General features: G+C 41.5%; 1 protein-coding gene across 3 annotated transcripts; it reads right to left on the bottom strand.

Moving 5' to 3' along the window:
- Positions 1–1,977: 1,977 nt before the first annotated feature.
- cenpf (centromere protein F) lies at positions 1,978–23,353 on the bottom strand. Of its 3 annotated transcripts, none has more exons than XM_077564487.1 (38): positions 23,305–23,353; positions 22,667–22,843; positions 22,444–22,569; positions 22,242–22,312; positions 22,035–22,162; positions 21,864–21,955; positions 21,520–21,787; positions 21,219–21,421; positions 21,001–21,126; positions 20,786–20,914; positions 19,475–19,597; positions 19,036–19,171; positions 18,465–18,594; positions 18,118–18,397; positions 17,839–18,045; positions 17,540–17,748; positions 16,383–16,512; positions 16,025–16,303; positions 15,357–15,935; positions 14,673–14,846; positions 13,753–14,555; positions 12,810–12,988; positions 12,619–12,697; positions 11,893–12,010; positions 11,726–11,789; positions 11,093–11,343; positions 10,901–11,009; positions 10,583–10,788; positions 9,783–10,001; positions 9,558–9,701; positions 9,295–9,484; positions 9,122–9,219; positions 9,010–9,051; positions 6,301–7,161; positions 5,288–5,417; positions 4,395–4,985; positions 4,229–4,335; positions 1,978–2,856 (listed from the first exon to the last, which is right to left on the bottom strand). In XM_077564487.1, exons 2-38 carry the CDS (start codon positions 22,826–22,828, stop codon positions 2,758–2,760), a joined length of 7,842 nt encoding a protein of 2,613 aa, XP_077420613.1. In that variant the 5' UTR covers positions 22,829–22,843; positions 23,305–23,353; the 3' UTR covers positions 1,978–2,757. The 3 variants fall into 3 exon arrangements, with proteins under 3 accessions (XP_077420613.1, XP_077420614.1, XP_077420615.1); XM_077564488.1 differs by having other exon boundaries at positions 11,093–11,340; XM_077564489.1 differs by lacking the exon at positions 9,010–9,051.
- Positions 23,354–23,582: the final 229 nt, after the last annotated feature.

The raw sequence follows: 23,582 nt of genomic DNA, 5'->3' as shown, positions 1-23,582 counted from the left end.
TCTGGTAAGGAAGAATGGCTCAATTGCTGCGGGTGTAATTGTTTACCCCCCCAGTCAATATGAGTTAATAATATTAAGGTCGACACAGAGATAATCTCTTGAGACCTCGTCACCAGTGGAGCATCTTGACAAAAATCTTAAAACAATGCTCATGAAGAAAAATAAAAAAAAACGATTCATGTGTGTTGGTTACATGTCACATAATTTGCTAGACAAAAAAACCCGGAACGTATTAAATGGGGCAAATAGAGGTGACGCTCATCTACTAGCGTGGTGACGGTGTTGTTTTAAGGTAAATCAAATGTTCGAGCAGGAGATCAAGTGTTCTCTCTACGGCCGGGTGTCACTTCCTGACACTGGCTGCTGCTTACACAGCACTGCCGGCCACAGAATGGCTCAATCCATGCATACGAGCCAGCGGTGGGACAGTCTGTCGTTCTGTCGCTCTGTCCGTCCACACACTCATACACAAACACACGTTCGGCGGTCGGTTCCAGTCATAACACGACCCCGGTTTTTCCCGACAGCTGGGCCACAGTTGGTTCTGGCAGCGCGGCTTCCGTCAACAGTATCCGCTCCGAGGTGTGTGACTGGCTCGTCCGGCTCGCTCTGTTCCCATAACCCACAATGCACTGCTCTCAGGTGCTTTCAACCAGATTCTTCAATGGAGCGTTGCCAACTGTGGATTAAAGCGGCCAGGAGGGTCACGCTGACCTCAAGCTGACATCGATAACCTTTAATGTCTCGAAGCAGAGAAGATCAATTGGTATTGATCAGAAGCTGTCTGACTTCATCATGGAGCTCCTCCACCCACATGAAAAAAAAAGGGGGGGGGGGTAGACGTTGTTAAATTAGACATATACCGCTTATTAGGCCTGTTTTGAGCATTTTCTTCCTCTTCAAAGGCCCGATTCCAGCAGTGGGACTTCAGTGCAAGTAGTTATTTGTACTTAAGTAGATTTTTCAACTTTTCAATTTTACTCTCTACATTTGAATTTTTTTTGTTAAAATAGGCTTGTTCCCTTTTTTCAACTTCCACAGATGACAAAAATAAATAAAATTAAGGCAAAGTGAGGTTATCACAGCTTTTGTTTGCTCTCCCACACTCGCCTTTAGGTTTTTCTCCAGGTTGGTTCATTCTGTGCTCCTCGCCAAGAGCTTAAGCCACACCCCCTCCATCCCTTATGTTTTCTTTTTTTCCCCAACTAAGAAACTTAGGGCACTGAAAGGTGACCCGCCAGGTTTCCTGTTCTGTCTCCCCGTTTTTTTTTTTTGACAAGTTATGACTGTGGGGGTGGGGCGGGGGGATTATCCTTTTAGGAATCAATAAAGTAATCAGAATTAGAATTTAAAAATCAACTGATGTTGAAGTCTGTTTTATGTTGTCAGCTGTGCGGCAGCCTAAAAAACGCACAATTTCCTCTGGCCTTGAAAAATTCTCAGTCTAATCCTAAATGTGAAGTCTTTTTCACTGATGTCCCAATGTGATGCTAATGCTAATTGGAGACACATCTGCATTAAACCATCATTAGATCTGAGAATGGCTGTTCGTTCTTAAGATTAACTTTAAGAACGTTATACTGCTGCTTGGGGGAAAGAAAAAAAAAAAAGACCACAAGCTGACCATTAATTGCATTTTATAACTGTATGAGTGCAAAACAACAAACAGAACTATTACTCTACTGCTATTTTGCTAGCTGGAGAATATATCAAATCAACATACTGGAGATAACCACATGATTATCACATTCTATAGGGTGAAGTCTACTTGTATTACCTGCGTGAGACTGTTTGGGACAGAATGCCATATTTAAAGTGAATTGTGGTTGCAAATTGCAATCTTGAGCTAAAGAAGTGATGCTTGACAATATCACACATTGAGTATCAACTGTTTGGCCAAGTTCAACACAATTCCTATTCACAATTAGTCATACAAAATTATGTTGAAAAAAAAAAAAAAAAAAAAGTCAGCAGAAATGATTTGCTCAAGACAAACAAAATTATTTATTTATTTTAAAACAATTTTAGTGTAGAAAAAAAAAAGTATTCACAATGACCAGTAACCTCATACACCTGCACATTAATCATAAGCATCTTCTGCGTCTAAAGAGTTTGAGTTAAAATATGCTACAAAGTAAATCTGAGATGAGAGAAACACATTCGAGAGTTCCGACTAAAAATATCACTAAAAGGTGAAGCAGTTCAAGCACAAAAAAAGAAAAAAAAGACATGAAAAGGTAGCTGCCGTCAGAAGGAAAGTAGCTCCAACACCGGACTCCAGTAAACAGTAACACAGGCTGAAAACAAGGCTGGGCGGACATTCAAATATATACAGAACAAGACTATATAACAATGTGAAATTGAGAAAAATATTGACACACCAGAAGGATTTTGGATGTATTCTAACACGTTGACAAATTGTCAATTTGTCAATTGTGAATTAATTAATTTCATGGAATTAATGCTGGAATCATCTTCAGGATGCTAGAATACACTAAATACAGCAAAAATTTTGAGTCTATCGGTCGGCTATTATTAATACACTTATCATACGTTTACATAAAGGCATGTAAACGTAGGAGCCAATCTGTGTGTCAAGAAAGCATTTAGTACCGCTTCCCATATTATCACTTATACTAAAAACATCAATAGTTAAACAAAAGAAATTGTGCGTGCTAACTTGTTAGGCTTGCGGAGTGGACTGAAATTTCTGTAAAGATGCACCAAAACTAGAGTGCGGTGTGCTTTGTGTTATGTTTACTGAACATGACAGTTGTCTCCTTGCGCTGGCGACTCTTGTGAACGAGGAGCGACCGCTTCCTCGATCTTGTCGGTCGAGGAAGGAGACGGCAAGACCTGGTGATTGTGGGGGATGGGGGGGGGGAGAAGATGAATAGATTTCCTTTAGCAAATGAGATTGATATTAGCGGCTAATAGTCAATTATCTGATTCAGCATATCAACAGTAATTGAATAATCAGATTAATCAATTCTAAAAATATTCAGTAGTGACAGCACTAATTGATATTTTTTTATTTGTTTGTTTGTTTTAAAGTGTTTTCGCCTTTTGGAATTTGCAGCATCAACTACTTGCCAATTTTCACCGCAAAAACAGTTTTCTTGGAGTTCTTCCTTTCTTTCCCGGATGTTGAATCTCAAACAGAGGATGTTGTTGACTTTAGTGCAGGGGTAAGCAACTTTCACTGTGAAAAGAGCCATTTTACGCCAAATAAAATCACCAAAAATCTGTCTGGAGCCGCAAAACATTTGAAGATTGTGATGAAGGAAATTGTGTGTGAGTGTTAGTGTAATGTATTGAGAGCCCAAGAGCTAATTAGAGCTGCACCAAAACATAAAATAATGACATTCATTTTGTTCGACCTTACCCTCATCACTTTTTGTCCCCCCCATACTTTGTTTTTCAACTATTTTTAGACTTTTATGCCTTTCTGCCAAATTTCTGACATTTATTTATTTTTTAATTTAATGGACATTTTCTGCCTTTCTTCCTTTTTTGGCACATTTTGTGGCTATTTCTCCTTCCTTTTTGTTCATCGTGTTTGCCATCAATTTTCAGACATTTTTGGCAATTTGTGGATTTTTTATGTTAATTATCCGGATTTCTTGTTTTGTTTTTGAACGTTTTCTTTTCTGCCTTAAAAAAAAATCTTCTCTCACATTTTTGGCAATTTCATGGACATTTCATAGCATTTTTTAAAAACTTTTTTTCTTCATTTTTGGACATTTTTATCTATCTTGTCTCGCTTCTTTTGAACATTAAATTATTATTTTTTTGTATAAATGATTAATTCATTTAAAGAATATTTTATGTAAAAATAAATATGTAAAAAACAATATTACAAGTTTCTACAAATTTTTTTTTTGAGATCCACAGGGAGCCACAAGAGACTGACTAAAGAGCCACATGTGACTCCAGAGCCGCAGGTTTCAGACCACTGCTTTAGTGAAAGTCTGAAGCACTTTGAGATTTTTTATTTTTTTTTGTAATCAAGGACTATATAAATAAACATGTTGGTCAAATGCGGAGAACGAATTTCGCCCACTTAGGTGGATGTACTTTACCAACCCTTACTAAATCAGCATTTTACATCTTCAACAATTTAACATGATATGAATGATCCGTCAAACGACATGGCTTGGGCTGGCCTCCTTTTGGCCACTCCCCCATCCAGCACCTCCGGCAACTCGGTTTGTGCGCTTGTGCTTACCTTGCAGTCTGACGTCCGCCTCGCGGCCAGTCGAGGGCTGCATCGTTTGACGGTGGTCCTCCTCACGATGAAGGGGCTGGCCTCGCCCAGCGGGATGTCGGCAAAGCCTACCGGGAAACAAATCATGACTCCACTGCATGATGATAAAGTGGCGGAGCATTCGCACCTCTCTGGACCAGCTCCGGAAGCCCCTCGGGCCTGAACTCATCCTCCTGCGCCGTACTGGCTTTTGGCGTGGTCGCGGCGTTTGCTCGGATCTTCTTGGTGAGGTTGTGAAGAGCCTCCTGGGCGCTTTCCTTATCGCTCAGGTGTTTGTGACCCCTCTTCCCGGACGAGGGGCCCAGCGGTGACCTCTGCGGAGTGGAAGGGGCGGTGTTCTCGATGTGGTCATCCGGGTGTTTGGTGGAGGACCTCGCCGAGCGTCGGCTGTTGGCGGGTTTGCTCGCCGTCAAATACTCCAGCCTCGTCGTCAGCGTCTCGTTGGCCTCCTCCAGCTTGTGCACCTCCACCATCAGGCTGCAATATTTACTCATGGTGTCGTCCACCTCCTTCGCCTTCTCCTGCGCAAGCTGCTCCACTTCTTTGAGTTCACCTTTGACCTCCTCCAGGGCCGCCTTGAGCTCCGCCCCCTCTTTGCTTTTTTCGTCACATTCCGCTCTCGCCTCTTGAAGGGACGACTTCAGCTTCTCCACCTCCTCCTTCCTCTCATCTGCTTGAATTTGCAAATGCTTATCCACCATCTTTGCATCTTCACCATCTGGTGGGAAAAACAGAAGGTCAAAGTTCAAAATGTAGAAGATTTTTTTGGTGTGTGGATTGGATCACGTCTGTCCCCATCAGAAAACCTTAGTCATTACTGCCACCTAGTGGTAATCATAGCACTTCTTATAAATACTGTTTCGTATTTTTTCCAAAGTTCAAATACGTGTGTCTCAAATGCTGATTTTCACATCGAGTGTGGGAAAACATCTCCGCGCAATAAAAATGGTTCACTCAAGTTAAATGCGAGTCCACGCGAAGGAGGACGTCGCAGGTGCGAGTAGCGTCAAGTCAACAAACCTGAGCTGCTCAGGAGGAGCATCTTCTCTTGCTCCAGCTGTTTGCAAGCCTTCATCCAAAGGTTCAACTTGCCGGAGGTAGCGTCTCTCTCTTTGGACACGCGAGCGACACGGGACGATAGCTCCGACACCTGGACGGCAATCGAGAGTTAGAGGAATTAAGGAGGGAATTCAATATTGTTGGATAGGGTGACAATATGTACTGTAAGGTTTCGGCAGGTATCAGCAAATCGAATTCAATACTTTTTAATCCAAACAAATGTAATGCCTACGTCCAACTGCATATACACGTACATACTGCATGGCTATCAGTTGATTAATTTTTAAAAATAATAATTAAAGGCATGATTTCCACAATTAACTCATGATTGATCGCAAATTAATTGCTTATTCAATATCTGTTTTAAATGTACAATAAATTCTTATTTTTTTTAAAGTTTGTCATACTCTTGTTAACATAAGTTGAAAAATATGTTTACTAGGGCCCGATGATTTTTGCCCCCCACCCCCCCCCAAAAAAAAATACTGATTACTGACTAATATACCGATTATTTGAAAATGCTTAAAATTGTGTTCCCACAGCATTTGTGTGTGAATATTCATTATTTGAAGGAAAAACACCCCCGTTAGCATTTTGAATGGGCTCTTCCATTCACTTTGAGCATTAGCTAGCGATACTGTGCATTTTTCTTTTCAAATTAATTGGAAAAATTAATGAACTTATGGAATTGCTCATCGTAAATTACAACTTGTCCGCAGTTGCCACAAATGTATAATATTAATGCTTCTGGACTTCATTTTTCTTTAACTGATTTTTTAAAAACTTTTTTATGTTATGTTGTTATGTTTTTAAAGACCTTAATTTTAGCAAAATCCCATCAATGAATTGTAATGCTTCTTAATGCCTCGTGGAAACCCCGTTCTAGATTTTTACTGTTGATATAAATGTGCATTTATTCATTTTGTACCATTCCGGCTGTTTTATACTGAGGGTTGGGGGGGGGGGGGGCGTACCTGTCCGTTGAGCTTCGAGACGGACAGCTGCTGTGTTTGCAGCTTCTCCTCCAAGGAGGCAACCGTGGACTGAAGCTTCTGCTGCTCCTCGGACGCTTTCTCCTTCTCGCCTTCCGCTCTTTGCTTCTCTTGTTCTAGCGCCGAGGACAAACTATTCTTCTCTTCTTCCAGCAGCGATAAGGCCGTGTGAAGCGTCTTCGTCTCCCCCTCGAGCCTGCGTCTGTCCTCCCCTATTCTGTCTCTCTCCTGCTTCAGCGCAATGTTCTCCTCCTTCTCCTGCTCTAGTCTTTCTTTCTCTTGTAGCAGGAGTCTATTTTCTCTTTCTAGCCGCTCCTTTTCATCGGCCTCTTTGGCCTTCACAATGTCTTCTTCCAACCCCCCAATGCGAGTCATCAAACTGTTTTTCTGCCCCTCCCACTCCTCTCCATCCATCCTCCACTTCTCCAGCGAATTCCGCAGACGTTGCTTCTCCTCCCCCATCTCCTCCAGGAGGCTCTTCATCCTCGCCCGCTCGCCCTCCATTTCCGCGCTCTTTTCTTCAAACGACATCTCCCGCTGACGAGACGCGTCAAGCTGCACTCGGAGGTCATCCACCCGCCTCGCCTGCTTCTCGGCCTCCTCCCTCGCCCCCCTCTCCAACTCCTCCACCCTGCGCCGCTGCCTTTCCTCCTCCTCTCTACGTTCCACCTCTGCCCTCTCCAGCCCTCGCTCTAATTGCGCCTTGGCAGCCTTCAGCTCCTCCAGTTCTCCGTGTTTGGCGTGCAGCTCTCGCTCCAGCTGCTCCTTCTCAGATCTCAGGTTGTCCAAAGTGGCAGAAAGCTTTGAGAGCTCCTCGCCGAGACCTCTCTTCTCTTCGTCCAACTGGGGGGCGGGACAAAACAAGATCAGGTATAAAAAAAGAAAAAATTTGAAAATAGCCAAATCACTCCCTGAAATCTTATCACAAAACAACATTTGTAAATGTTTTAATCGGATCCAAAACGAGAGCTAATATTGCTGAATGAATTAATACTTATTTATACGAGATGGAGTGTAGTTTTACATGACTGTAAATACAATTCAAAACAAATCTGAAAGCAGCTATAATTGGGGCCTTGTGTCCCATTTTTCAAGGTGAATCCTTGAAATGTTCTTCAAATTTTGACACCATTCTCCACCTGCATTAGACGACGTAGGCTAAAAACACTTGCGCTTTGCATTCCAATTTGATTCCAATGAGGGTTCATTTGGGAAATCTTCTAGAAATCTCTTTTGTAATGTATAAATTAGAGGTGAAACAACTAATCGATTTAATCAAGTAAAATAAAGGTAAAATTCAGAAGTAAAAATAAATAATCGACCAATTAATTGAATATAAACAAATAATCGTTAGTTAAATAACATAATTTTTTTTATATTATTGGTTAGGGGTGGGACGATACGGGTAACTCACGATTCGATACTTTGACGATATGTGGTCCACGATTACCATAATATCACAATATCTACAATATTCCATATATTGACAGAAATTTTCTCAGCGATATTTCACGATATTCGGTGAATGACAGTGAAAACTTGTCGAATGTTCTTCTTTGCCAATAGTGTCTAGACACCAGTTCTTCACCACTGCTTCTACCTACTTTACCACCATTTAGGGGATAGCGCCCCCACAAACAGGACAGGAGAGATTAAGTACTGACGGTGACAGCAAAGGCTCACAAAAGTCAAACTGATTTATTTTATAAAACACTTCTGCCCATTAAAAAAAAAAATAATAATAATGTAATTAATTCAAATAAAAAAAAATTTTTATGATTACTTAATGGGCAAAAGTGGTTTATAAACACCTTTAATAATAATAATAATAATAATAATAATAATAATAAAATCAACTCAAAATGTCAAATTTGGTCATTTTAGGATTTCGGAACACAACTTTAAGTGCAAAAAGAGGCAGATAGATTCTTATTTTATACTTGGTCCATATATAAAATAACAAGGTATTAATTGTTTTCCTAAAATCTAAACGGCAATATCAGACATTTTGAGTTGAATGTTTTTATTTATTGGCAAATGTGTTTTATAAATTAAATGTTAATAAAAGTTCTATCTTTTTTTTTTAATATATAATGAAAAAGACAAAGTGCAATTTAAGGCACATTCCCTTCCTTTATACATATAGTCCAGGATATTGAAAAAGTAAAGAAAGCAAGCCATGTAGTAGCTGTCGCTCATTACTGTTGCCAGCCCTTTTTTGCACTTCTAGGCCACCGTACCAGCCAGGCACTAATGCTAACATTAGCTCCTAGCCACTAACGACAATGTTACAATGACGGCGTAATTAACTAGCAGTTAGCAGTTTCTTAGCGTCCTAAATTAGCGATTAAATATACTTTCGTTATGGCATTGTGATAATGTTGGTAGAAAATGTCATTTCAAAATAAAAACTTTGATATGTAAGCCAACATGTCGAAAAGGGAAGTCAAGCTGGCGGTCACGTCGCAGCACAGACCGACTTCAAAGTAAAAGTCCCCAAAGCAATTGCATTGGCATCAATAAACGCTAAAATGACATTATCTGCGTTGCGTTGGTGTACCGTCATAAAATATCGATACTGCCGTTAGAGTATGGATATATTTATTGCAACATATATATGATGTGGCCAATGACTGTATGTTGCTGTATATGGCATCACCGTTTCACATGAATGTACAGAACATACTATACCTTTATCCTTTCCTCCTCCAGCTCAAATTTGATGGTCTCAGCCTGCACCAGATTGCAAGTCAGAGTTAAGTATTTTTTCCAAGTTCTGACAGATATCAATGTTTTGGAGTACCTGAAGGACAGCTTCCTCAAGGTCTTGCTCCGCATACTCCTTCTCTCGCTGCAGAGCCTCAATGCGGTCTTGCAGCGAGTCCGACTTCCTCTGAGCAGCTACGGATACACACAGTCCTGGTCAGGTCACGAACAATACTGGAAAAAAAAAAAAAAAAGATGCGCAGAAGTTACCTTTGAGGAGTTCGCCCACATGCTTCTTCTTCCTCTCGTCTGATTCGATGCGGGCACGGAGCTTTTCGATGCCGCTCCGCATCTGCTGGACTTCGTCCTGTGTGGAGTTCAGGCGAGAAGCGATTTCTCCCTTTTCCAGTAGAGAAGACTCCAAAGACTGCGTCAACTGTCGCACTTCTCCCTCCAAAGCCTTGGCAAAGAAACATGGGGTGTCATGGTAACGTTTTGAAAGTAAACACGCTTTCATCACTCTTCTTACTCACCTGGATTTTGCTGAACATGGTCTCTGTGTTTTGATTGGCGGACGTGTGATCTTCCTTAATCTTGTCAAGCTGCCCAATCAAATGTTCCTTCTCTCCAGTCTGTCGAGACACGGCTTCCTCCAACACGTTCATCTGCTCCAACAGCTTGAGAGAAAATAAATATTGTCATAGCGTGGCGAGAAAAAGATGGACGAGCTGATTCCAAAACAATAATTACGTGTGTACCTGTTGCCTCTCTGTATCCATTCTGTCGATGTTGCCTTGCAGGGCTTTGTTCTCCTTCTTCCCTGCCCTGATGTCCTCCTCCAGGATGGAAATTAAAGACCTGGTGTCGCAGTTGGTCTTCTCCAGGCCGTCTATCTTCTCTCGCAACCGGCCCGCAGCCTGACTCAGCTCCTCTCGTTCTTCAGCGCAGGAAACCAGCTCAGATCTCAGATGGATTGCCTTGAACGGAAAACTCTCCCGTCAATTTATCATATTGCGCAGCCGATTCATTATTATTGCGTTTATACTATACTCGCTGGTACACAAATTCGAAAATAAGTTCACAAGATATATTTATTCATGTTTTTGATTGACAATGATTTCTGCTTCAATTCATACATATGCAAAGAATCGTCATGATCTACTCCAGTCTGACTCGCTAATGCTAATTAGCGCGCTAATCACAGCACTTTTATCACTCAATAGAACGGCTATTCATACAAAACGCTTCAGGAATGTATACAGAGAAGCATCTTAATATTACTCAACGGCATATGCTCTTCCTACGCTGCAAAACAACCACTTTCATTGGAATAACTTGATCGTGACTTTTTCCTTCTACTCTCTAATGTGACTACAAGCTAACAGTGTATCAGAACGCGTGGAACCACACTGCCCCCAAGTGGCTAAATCGTGTACAACATGAACAGTGCTCCCAATAAAAGGCACACACAAACAAGGGCAAGACAAATATGCAGGGCTACATGACAACGATCTGCGATCCTGTAAACTGCCGTTTACAGCTGTGAATGTCTGCCCACCTCAGACGAAAGCGTTTCAATTTTCTCCTCCAAGCCCGAGCACGTCTTCCTCTGAGTTTCCAGCTCGTCCCCCAACTTGCTGCGCTCCTCCTGCAGGGCCTCCAGCTCGCATTCCATGCCCAGGATGTGTTGCTCCAGGTTGGCTTTCTCCGAGCGAACCCTCTTCAGCTCGCTCTCCTGCTGGAGGAACTTCTCGTCCCATCCGCCTGCACAACAAAAAACATAAGATGTAACTCAGTCACTGTTGAGAACGTTAACGCTTGTTAATGAGTTACAAAAATAACTGACAATGTTACCATTCACAAATTAAGAATTTACCTTTGGCCATTTCGAGTCCCTCCAACATCTCCATAACATCAGTTAGCTGGCATTTGGCGGTTTGGAGCTGCAGGGTTAAGGTTTCTCTGTCTTCTGACAGCTGAGACAACTAAATTCAAACAAACAGAATTGGCATCACAATTGATAACAAATTCTACGCCGAGGCCAGGAATCGATCGGCCTTCAACCCACCTGATCAGAGAGGCTATTCTTCTCCTTTACAACCTTGTCCAGCTTATTGGCTGCACGACGTGCCGCCTCTTCGGCCGCATCAACTTTCTGCTCCAAGTTTTGAACTTGCACTTGGAGGTCTGAGGTCAACTCCTTCCTCAGCGCAAGGTCAGAGGTGAGCAGGTCAATCTCGGAGAGCAGGGCGTGGACTTCCTCTTCCCGCTTTGAGGGGTTTTCGTGGCCATCTTGTAACGGCACAGGCTCCGTCTCTGCTTGACGGAACATCAACACACAAGTTTATTTGACTTTTGAACTTTTTGGTATGATTTTTATAGAGAAAGGATGCAGTTAATTTTAGTGATGCACCGAATATTCGCCCACCGAACACTTTCGGCATTCGGCTGGAATAAAATTAACATTAGCCAACATGTCTGCGGCGTGGGCACATTTCAATTTATATTGTGCTTGGTTAAAATGCCAGTGCTAAATAAATATTTTATAATAATATTATAATTTCAATTAATTAGAATAAAAGCAATGATAGCAAAAATTGGCATATTATTTTTTTTTCTCGGCGTTTCTGTTTTCGGCTAAGAATTTTTCATTTTCGGCCAACCGTTTTCATTTCGGTGCATCCCTATTTATGTCACTCACCAATGGAATGTGAAGGAGCAGCTTCATGTTCAAGGACGCCGCAGGGAAAACTCTCCTCTTGAACCTGAGAGCGTGTTAAAAATTCACAGCCAGTCAATTTGTTTATCCCATCAGATCGTATTCGGTGACAGCATAAAAAATAAACATTGGAGGAACGATTTCTATACCTGATTAAATTGTTTCTCTTCAGCTATCTGCATTTGGTGTCCATCTTTGATACACACATCTGTGTCTTCTTCCACATGTTCATCGATTACATCCGGTTTGAGGATGGGTTCTGCTTCACTACAAGATTCAAGGAAGATCAGCTCCACTTCTCCTAAATATTGCATTTTTTGAGTAGTTAACTCATTCACTGCCATTGACGGCTATAGACGTCAAAAATTCATTTGAACTATTTCTATTGGTTTAAAAAAAAAAAAAAATCTCCAATTTTATTAAGATTAGGAAAACCTAGAATTTTTTCATTGTATATTTAGAACAGATATAAAATTTGTGATTAATTGTGAGTTAACTAGTGAAGTTGTGCGATTAATTATGATTGCAAATTTTAATCACCTGACGCAACAAATTTTTAATAATGTTTTCTTCTTTCTTTTTTTATTCATTCATTGCCATTGACGGCTATAGACGTCAAAAATTCATTTGAACTATTTCTATTAGTTTATATATATATTTTTAATTTTGTTAAGAGTAGGAAAACCTAGAATTTATTTATTGTACATTTAGAACATATATAAAATTTGTGATTAATTGTGAGTTAACCAGTGAAGTCATGCGATTAATTACTATTAAAAATGTTAATCGCCTGTCGCCCCTAATTTTTAATAATCTTTATTTTTTATTTTTATGAATTCATGGCAGTGAATGAGTTAATATAAAAATTCACCTACCTGGGGGCCTCTTCAAGTTGGACTGAGTCTAATGGTGGTTCCACAGTGGATTCCGCATGAATGTCGCTTGCTGCCTCTGCTGGAATTACAATTACAGACAAGTCAGGCTCAAATGTGCAATTGCTAAGGTTAAATAAAAAAATTAAAAAAAAACTTCCTGACATGATCATTTATTCCAAGCCTGCACTCACCAGCGATGTCTTGCGGGCTCTGTTGGTCCTGCAGTTGTGACAGCTGCTGTATGAGGTGGTTTTGTTGGCCCACCTGCTCCAGCAACAAGTCATACTGGTGCTTAAACACGCTCAGCTCTTGTTGCAAGCATGACAACTTTTGATGCAGTTCAGCCAGCTCCGCTTCAAACTGTTGGTTCCTGAGACACAAGTACAAGTATGGTCGGAACTTCATTCATACATTAATAGTGACTTCGAAATGATTTGAAGTATAAAAAAAACATGAATCTAATTTGTTTTGAGGTAGTAGTTTTTTTTTGCCACTAGGTGGCATTAGCGGTTCATGTTGGACTTTGGTGAGAGGAACAGTACATTTTGCTTTTCAAATTAATTGGAAAATGAAGGAACTTGTGGACTAGTCCTGCCCATTTTGTCCATCGTAAATTACAACTTACAAATTAATGCTTCAGGTCATAATTTTGCAATGCCATTCAAGGCCTCAATTTTCCCAAAAATACTTGATGAACTTTAATGCTTTTTAATGACTGCGGAAACCTTGCTGTGTCAAATATCAATATTATTATTAATTTCTATTTATTTAGTCTTTTTGAGAGTTTTGAGATAATTTGTTGCATTAAGATGCGCTTCTTAGGAAGGGGGCAGGACAACATAAGCGTTTTGAACTTAACACTTTGTACAGTTTTGTGTGCGTTTATTTTCATGATTGTTCAAGATTGCGGCCAAGATGCAAATGGTGCCAAAGCATAACTTTAATTTAGACAGGACTTTGGCCTGATCAAAAACAAAGGTGACGGGTCAGTACAATACAAAAAAATATATGCAAATGGGCTACTTTGCAAATGCTGGACTCATTGGACTGTGAATGTCCATTAATTAAAAAAAAAAAAAATAGATACAAATAAAAACAAAAGAACCACAACAAGGGGAACAGTAATAACTGTACCTGACTCCGTTCTCTTCCATCCGCTTTTCTGTCATCTCAAGCAGATCCTTCAACCTGTCACACTCCTCTTCAGAAGACTGCAGGCGCTTTTGGATACGTTCCTTTTCCTCCTGCAGAGATGCCACGTTGCCATCATGCATCTCCACGCTCGCTTGGGATTGCCGCTCCTCCTCCAACTGGGCTTCACGCGATTGCAGCGCCGTGGTCATTTCCCTCAGTTGGTCATTGCTTTCTTCCAGCTGATGTTTGTCCTCCACCGCTTGGTTCAGCGTGTTTGCCAGCTCACCGAGTTGAGCCTCGAGTTGAGATTTCTGTTCGCAGAGAAGCTCAAAAGCGGCGCGGAGCTGGGATTTCTCTTCGGTGAGCTGCCTCAGTGTTGATTCTGTGTTTTCTCCCTCCTCGGTTAAAGCCTTCACGCTGGCCTGCAGGCGTTTGTTCTCCTCGGCGATCACGTCCAGCCTGGTTTCCAACCGCTGCTTCTGAACATCCGCCTCACTTATGTCCGTTTGCAATTGCGCTTTGTCATTTTCGAATTGCTTCAGACTTGCCTTGAGGTTATTTTTCTCCTCAAGTGACGCTCTGTCGTCATCTTCTTTGTCTTTAACGAGGTGGTCGAGAGTAGCAACTTTAGCCGTCAAAGTGGCGACTTCATCTTCCAACTGGCTGCATTTGACAGCGTCGCCCTCCAGGCGAGTTATTTCACAACTCCTCTCCGTCAGTTCCTCCCTGGCTGTCACGTACTTGGTCTCCAACATGGAGTTCTGCGACTGGACCTCCTCCAGCCGTGCTTCCAAAACCGAGACCTTAATAAACATACATATTTGAAATGAGCATTTTGATTTCCACGTTTTGTTTTAATGACTGACCAGTTGCTGAAGGAGGTAAGAATCATCTCAAATCAGAAATCTCTAAATGTCTACCTGAGCTTTATTGTCCTCAAGTTGGACCACCATGTCAGACACGTGGCTTTGGGTCTGAGCCAACTCAGTCTCCAGTGACCGGTTGGTCTCCTTTAGTGCCTCCATTTGACTTTCGTAAGAGTTGACGGTTGTCTCGTTGTCTTCCAGATCCATCTGAAGCATCTCCAGCTGGACCTATATGGAAAGAAAAAAAAAAGAAAGAAAAAAAAGGGGGGGATAGGGGTCAGTTTTTAATAAAATGTAGCACTTTGTTTCATTCAATTAAATATAAAAAAAACATTATTAAAATAAAAAAATTGATAAAAAGCATTTAATTAAAGAACTGTTTAATACATATATATAAAATTTATGATTATTTTTTTTAAATAATTCAAGTAAGTTATTTTACATCCACATTTTTACCAATAACTGGTTAGTAACCGATTTATTGTAAAAAATTTTTTTTTTTTTTTTAAAAAAATTAAGAATTCAATTGTAAATTTACCTATTTCACACACACGTTTAACAATTTATATGAATCTTGCTAAACAACTGGAAAGTGAATTATAATTAAAATCGTTGAAGCAAAAACATTAACATTATCTTTTACTTACTCGTCAAATGAGCTAGCCCGTCTTTCTGTTTTCAAGTCAAACATGAGCACCAACTATTTATTGTGTAAGGAGAAATCGCTAAGAAGCAAACCTTGATTTTGTTCATGGCAACCATCTTCTCTTTCAGGAGCTCCGTCGTCTTGGCATGTTCTACTTCTGCGTTGTTCAACTTCTCCTTCAGACTCTTGATGCTGGCGTCTCTTTCCTCCAAGCCTTGTGAGGCTGCAGACAAAGTTGCCTTCATGGTCTTCACATCTGTCCGGACGTTGCCCGACTCGGCTTTGGTGGCCTTCAAGGCTTTCTCCGCGGCTTCACACTCTTCTCGGAGGCTCTTTTCCTTGTTGAGGAAATTTTGCGCCTCCAAAGCATGACTCTCGGACAGCCGGCTCAGCTTCTGCCTGAGCTCTGCGACTTCTTTTTCCAAAGCAGAACTCAGACTTACTTTTTCGGTCAGGGAGTTCTCCAGGCTGTTCTTGACTTCAGTCGTGGAGGAGAGGCTCTTCTCAAGGGCATCCAGGTGATTTTTGAGGTCGGCGTGTGAGCGGTTGACCGCCTCAAGTTCACTTGTCAGCAGCGGGAGTTTCTCAGCTGCGTCTTTGCTTGCGGATACTTCGTCCTCTAAAGAGGAGATTTGCTTCTGCAGCTCTTTTACTTTTGCGGCGTGTGCATCCTTGAGGAGTTTTACAAGAGAAATATTCATCTTATTAGCATACAAACATTTAACAAGACTGAATTAGTACGCATGTGATGCGACTCTACCTCTGTTTCTTTCACTCTCTCTCCAACATCATTTTGCAAGTCTTCATTTTGTTTCTCCAGAGTTAAAAGCCGAGCCCGGTCTTCTCCGATCAGCTTTTCCTTCTCTGCCACTTGGGCACGGACCTCCCGAAGCTCCTCCTCCAGCCGTTGCAGCTTTTGCGCATTTTCCGCATCCATCCTTTTGTGTTCTTCCTCACGCTCAGACATCTTCTTGCTTTGCTTCTGCAGCTCTGCTCCAAACTGCTCCTGGGCCTTCAGCAACTGATCCATCGAGCTGATCTGAAACGTTTGGAGGTGAAATTGGGATAAAGTGTTGTGCACATCAAAACAGCTTTCTCATTGTAAAGAAAAAACGCACTTGGTTTTTGGTGAGCAGGAGCTCTTGCTGAGTTTCCTCCAACTTGAGCTTGACTTGTGTCGTTTCCTCGGCCTTTGCTGCAATGCTTTCTTCACATTGTCGCAACACAGCCGCTTTCTCCTCTGACAATCTGGGTGGAATAAGACATGCAAGTTACAAAAACATTTGTCTATTTTTCTGGCTCACAGTCAACATTAATATCACTTAGGGATGTTCGATACCACTAGCATTCAAACCGATACCAGTAAAAATACTGAGCATTTTATGAATATCGGCCTCTTTTTTTTGTTTTGATGGCCGATATATTAAAAACTGTTATTTCTGCTCTGACGGGAACTTTTCTGCTCCGAGTCAGCGGCAGCATTGGCCCGCCCACAGCACCATCTGATTGGTTGCTCGTGCAGTGCTAACAGCCAAAAAGCAGCAATTAGCGTCTATTAGCCCGCAAGCTAACTGTTAGCTCGTGAGCTATTAGGTTAGCTCGCGGGATAACCTAATAGCCATTTTTTAGCGGCTATTTGGGAGTTATCCCGGGTTAGCGTGTGGGTGAACGGTTAGCCCACGAGCTAACAGCTCGCAAATTAGCAGCTATTTGAGAGTTAGCATGCAGGTGAATGGTTAGCCCGCGAGCCACATTATAGTTGGTGCAAAAGCTGATGGCAAAACAAAAAACCCTTAACATGTTGCAAATCACAAAAGCTGTTTAATAAACATGTCCTTGAAGCATTTAAGCAGTGCTGGAGTTTTTAATATTTTATTGTTAAAATTTTGACACCAACTTTTTTCTTCTTCTGCAAATGTATATCGGCTTCAAATATCAGTTATCGGACTCTCTGACTACCGATAATCGGTCCTGAAAAAAGCGGTCTCTCTCTAACCAATACCACCTGTACTTTTGATACATAAAATCCCCCCCACTCCACCAAAAATAAATAAAATGAAATAATTTTAAAGACCTACATATATCTCAATTTAGCACGTTTCCTTAAAATTGCATGAAATTAACAACAATATTTTATTATTTTAATTTCTAGTCCCTGAACATGAAATGGCCACAAGATACCTTGAAAAGAGGCCGGCCTGCTATCATTCCGATACAGACATCTCACCCATCCCGCCTATCGTTTATCATGATAGTTTCTAAATAAATGTCTCACCTCAAATTTCTCTCTCCATGCTCCGCAGTAGCCTGAGCAAGGGTCTCCCTCAGCTGACGCATTTCAGCTTGACCAAGTTCAAGCAACTGTTCTTTGGAGCGTGCCAGCTCGAAGGCTTCTCGTCGCTCGTCTTGCAGCTGAGTGATGCTCTTCTCGGCGTGCTCTGCTCGGGCGATCTCCTTTTTCAGCTCCGACTGCAAATCTTCAACCTGATGGAATGATTAGTGACACGACAACCAGCATAGCATAAGAGCGGGGTAGGTTACAGTATAAAGCTAAACGTAACCATAGAAATTCACCTGTTTTGAAAGCTGAGTCACCTGCGCGCCAACATTTTCCAGATCTTTGGTGTGCTTCTGTTCAGCGTGAGAGGATTCAGTCTGGAGCTCCTTGTATTGATGCTCCCTCTCCTCCAGTTCTGTACTCTTGATGAGGAGTTCTCCCTTCAGGGTGTCGATGTGTGCTGACAGCCTGACCTGGTCCTCCTCTGCACACTCCAGCTGTTTCTAAAACGCAGGAACAATGACTGAGATGACGTTTTATGGCGTTTAATGGTAATGACTTTTCCTTTTCCTTACCTTCAATTCTTCGTTAGCCTCATTCTGTGAGTTCAGACTTTTGTCCAACGCACCGATTTTGTCAGTGAGTTGCTTCTGCGCGGCCTCTGCATGGTTGATGAGGGCGTCCTTCTCGTTCTTCCACTCCAGCAGAGCTTGATGCTTTTGTGTCAGCTGCTTGCACTCGTCATGACTCGCACCAAGACTTTTCTTCAGCTCTTCGCCCTCTTTTACGGACCGTGTCAACTGGTTGGTTAACTGCTCCGCTGCTTGTTTCTGTTTCTGCATTTCCTTCTGGGACCTGCAAAGCGATTGCAAACAAGGTTGATTGGCTTCATCAAATCGTAGAAGTAGTAACGGATGTCTACCATTCATTTTTGCTCTCAGCGTCAGCCAGCGTCTTCGTTAGGTTTTCCAGCTCCAGAGTCGAAGCTTGGGACTGCTGCTCCAGTTTGCACTCAAGTCTCTTCAGCTCTTCTTTTTGACGTTCACCTTTTGCTGAGGATGGAACCAAATGAAATGTATATCAATAGAGGTGTCTAATAATTTTTTTTTAAAAAATAGCTGTTTGACCTCTCATGCAGAGGTTGGCAAACTTGTGGTCAAAATCAATTTTTTTTTTTTTAAACATATAAATGGCTGGGCCAGACTAACCTCGCAGATGAGGTTGCTGAATTAAATACATATGCACGATTGTTTGAATAAATTAATAACACAATTAATAAAATATATATTATGGTAAAATTCTACATTAATTAAACAAATAATTTCTTATTAGTAATAACAAATTAAAATATTTTTTTTTCACCAACTACTGCATATGAAAAAAATAGTTTGCTCCTATTTGTAAAAAAATAAATAAAAATAATCTATAATAAAAATATTCATATGACACACATTGCTCTTCCTTGCTCTAACGCTACTACAGTAAGAAGTTACCTTTGAGGTCATCCAGGAAGCCTTGGGTGCGTTTGAGTGTCTGGTCCAAGGTCTTCTTCTCATCCTCCAGCTGTGACAGACTCCTTTTGCTCTGGTCCAACTGGACGGAAGTGCTGTTCTTCTCTCTCTGATGCTCCTAGAGTCAGAAAGAAATGTCAATGAGATTATTATGGACAGGCTGGTAAAAGGTGCCGTATGTTAAAACTGCATTCATCAATTGATGAAACCAGTTATCCAACACCAACTAGCCAAAACACAAATTTGACATTACATTTAATTGCAGATACTGGAAGCTATACGTGGTTGTTTCAGTAAAAGCAAATAGACTTGTACTAAATCACTAGTAATTGGAAGAGAAAGCAGCCGATAACAGGATCGCCCATTAGAAACCTCATAAGTCAGGTGATTAAAAAAAATGGAAGGCGCCAGCTAAAGTCACCTCGAGCTTCTTGCGGAGGTCGTCCTCTTTGGTCTGGCTGGCCTGGAGGCTCTGTTGGGAGCGCAGCAGCTTCTGCTTCTGCTCCTCCGCCTCCCTCTCCAGCTGACTCCTCTGAGAAGACATCTGGCACAGCAAGAGGATGATTGGACAATAATAATAATCATGATAATAATAATAATAACTAGAAAAATTCCCGCGGAAATTTTGAATGGGACTGCTGACTCTTGTAAATGAGCTGAACAGTTTAAAATTTAAACGACTGGAATCGGTCAAGAAATGTGGAAGTTAACCATAATCAACATCAACTAAAAGTATCTTACTGTCCCTTTAAGAAAAATGCAAATTCACGCACACACATTTGACTTGGAGACGTCACGCACCCACATTCTATTGATATTGTATGAGAGACGCACACCTCGAACAAAAGCCTCTCACGACTTAACGGTTCAAGATGCAGATTCAAGAAATGGCTTGTTAGAACGGCAAGGGTTTGGGGAACACGAGCATGTTCTCACTTTTTTAATCGGATGAAAAATGACCAAATGAGAGCAGGTTAAAAACTTCTGATTTATCCAAAATGAAGAGGAAAAAGGAGCTGAATTTAACATGGAAAAGATAGGCGAGTTAGTCCGACTTGTCCTCGCTTAAAGTGAAAATAAAGATACTAAATGACACCTTAGCCAAATAAAAGTTAGTTTGTCTGAAAGAAGAGACTTGTCACTACAAAATGTGAGAATTTGATGTCTAGTGGGCAAAGATTGTGGCCATGGTGACGAGTTGAAGTGAAACTTTTGGAAATAGATTTAGATTTTTTGGTTCCCGCCACTCAAAGCCTAATTGCTCCACAGAGTGTAATAGAAGGCTAATTCACTCACTGTCTTTGAACCCACACAGGGGGGAGAGCTTTCATTCCTTAAAATAAATTTGATATAAAATTGAGCTAAAGATGGGAAAAATTGCTACAAAATGAGCTAAAATTCATATCGGTCGGATAACGTATGCGCGCGCAGCGTGTCTTAGAAAAAGGTGCTTGATCTGTAATTTGTTCCCCCTTTCTCCATTCATTTCCTATGGGACTTTTTTGGGAATTGCGTCGCCATGGTAACTCGGAATTCCTAGAAAAGTAATGTCGCACCGAGTCAGATCGAGCTGCATCGTTTGATACCTCATTTGTCCCGGTGCGATCTACGGTACGGGCCGCATATTTGTGGAAAAATCTGGGTATTTTCTAGGATGGAGAGTAATATGTGCTGCTTTCAGCAGTCCCATAATAATAATAACTCAAGGTAAATTAAAGTAAAGCCGTGTTACCTTCTCTAAGTCAGCCTGCCGTATGTTGTTGTCTTTTTTGGACTGTTGGATCTCTTGTGTTAATTTAGTTTTGGTTTGCTCCAGTTGTTGCTCCAAAGTCTGATTGGACCGTTGCAGCTGGGCAAGCTCCTGCACACCGTGAAATTGATCAGGGGTTATGTTTTCGTCGGATCACGTTTAAAGAGTCAGATGATGCTACGGCTGTGTCGTCGCACCTTCTGACTGTCTCTCTCCTGGTCCTTGACCTTCTGTTCCAGGGCTCGTCTGCAGCTCTCAGCATTGTGTCTCTGACAGTTCATCTCTTCAGAAACTTGCTTCAGCTTCTGCTCTAGAGAAGAACACTAAGGGGGTGTGGGGCGGGTGTGGGGCGGTCAACAACATTTCAGACACCTTTGCAAGAAGATTATGCAGACAGACAGAAATCACGTCTTACCTTGACTTCAAGCTGCTGATGTTTATCTGTGGTCTGACGCAGCTCGTGGCTCGTCTTGGTCAAGTCTCGGTCCCGCTCAGTCAGGTCTTTGCGGGCCTGGGTCAGTTGGACTTGGAGGTCCTGCAGCTTGGAGGCCTGGCTACTAATTTCTCTCTCATGACTGGACATACTCCTCTCCAGCTCGGACACACGGCCACGCAGCTCTGAAACAAATGTGATGAATACGTTTTTCTAATTATAAATCAAAAATGCCCGCCAAAAGGTTAATTTTCTGACTGTGTAAGGAGTGAATCATAAATACCTTTGTTGAGGATTTTCAGTTGTTCCATCTGTTGGGATGCACCCGGACTCGCTGCTGTTCTGGTACAGCTCATTCGCTGGCTGGGTTTGATGGGCGTCTCCTCGTGGGCATCCCAAAGGGACGTGCCGCGCCTCTTCAGAGGCGTTTCAGTCATTTCCTGAGACTGGCGGCTGTGCGCCTGATCCTGCTGCCACGGGAAAATAGAGGATCCAGCTTGGCGAGCAGAAATGTCTTTGTGGCTCACGCTGGCCGACGACTGATTCAACAGCTACAAAAGGGAAAACGTTAGCAAAATGTATTTGATATTACATAGAAGACGCAGCGTGACGATGCGTGACACTCACTTTGACCTGCAGGATTTTGATTTCATTCTCTAGCCTTTTTCTTTCTTCTACTTCCTGGTTATATTTCTCTTGAAGGTCCTCTAGTTTGTTATCTGTAACAAATATACAAGCTTTATGTCAAATTTGATACATGTTGTTGCAGGTACAACAATATTTACAGCAGTGGGATACCTTGCTGCCTGTAAGCTGAAACTGGAGTAGAGAAACTTTTTTGTGGCGTAACAAATGACTGCAGCTCCGAGGAGGATGAAAAGGAGGAAGAGCCAGCAGGTTGAGAACGATCCAGTTCATTTTTGTACCTGAAAGACAAAACAAGATTTTATTTGGCGGTAACTGATGAGTGATACACATTCACTATTGTCAATTTGCATAACTCACTTCTTAAGCTCTTGTTCGAGCCGCTCTATGGTCTTTTTGCACGTGTTGAGCTGCCCCTCCAAGTATCTCACCTTTATCAAAACAAAGCAATCGAAATAGTTGACATTTCCATTTAGATTTTCGATGTGCCGCACTGGACAATGATAATAATGACGATGCCAATGTGATGATTTTCAATTGTGTTATGAGTTGTTTTACTCGCCTGCTGCTCTTTGACCCCCAGATCATGTAAAACCTTTTGTCGAGCTTTCTCTACAGAGTCACACGATTCTACTAAAGACTGGTTCTCTCTCTTCAAAGCAGATGCCTCATTACGTTCACTGTCAGCCTGTAAAATATAAATAAATAAATGAATGAATACACTGTACAGTTTATATACTTTTTCCCCTTCATGTGCAGCCATCCGACTTTTAAATAACACTCACCTTTTGTTTCTGCTTCTGCAGCGCTGCCTCCAGAGAATCAAGCTGGAACTGTTTTTGAGATCTCTCCTTTTTCACTTTGTCCAGCTGGACTTCCATCTCCTGAATCTTCTGCAGGGCCTTCCCCGGAAGTCCATCTTTCCACTCCTCCACCGCCCAACTCATGGTCGCTCACCTCACCTGACAAAACATCAGGCGCAAGTTGGGGTTGGCGTAAGAACAAAAGTTATATGGATAAAATCATCGAGACATCCAGTCATATTCACAGATGGGCCTAACCATTATGTTTAACAACGGCGTCAAAAGCATTAGCATCAGACAAGTAGTGGACGAACGCACCATGTTTTTCTGATATAATTATGTGAAATTGAAAATAATTGTAATTCGAGGGTCATTTCTGCCCGGATAAGGCGGGTTAAGTTTGTTTTGGTTGTAAGAAGTATTTTGAGACTAAAAAGATAAATGGCATCCTACGTAGCAGAAATAGCTGACCGTTAGCTTGGGCTTCAGTCTGTCGTTAAACTTGGATTTATCAATCAACTCTATAAATACTGGATTTGCACGGAGTGAAACATTGGACAACGTGTTTAACTATGTTAACACGACAAGGTATTCTCCCAAATGTAAATAAGAAAACTTACTTTGGCGCGATGGTTCTAGCTCTACGACGATTGTTGACGAGTCTCGTTGAAAATTCAAATTCTAAAGCTTTTCATAAAGATCGACGCTCATTGGCTACAGATCGTGACGTAGGGTGCACATGATTGGTTTATGCCCGCTACTGTTACATAGTGCCACCGCGTGGTTAAGCGTTGTACGGGCACACAACAAATAACGACAGGATGCTCACAAACAATAAATTTGTTCTTCAAATGTATATTCTTATTTTTAATGTATTCAATATATCACTATTAAATTT

Source organism: Vanacampus margaritifer, chromosome 4, assembly GCF_051991255.1.
Source record: "Vanacampus margaritifer isolate UIUO_Vmar chromosome 4, RoL_Vmar_1.0, whole genome shotgun sequence".
NCBI classification, from domain to species: domain Eukaryota; kingdom Metazoa; phylum Chordata; class Actinopteri; order Syngnathiformes; family Syngnathidae; genus Vanacampus; species Vanacampus margaritifer.
The sequence above is the reverse complement of the archived record's forward strand: the minus strand, read 5'-3'. Positions and strand labels throughout refer to the sequence as shown.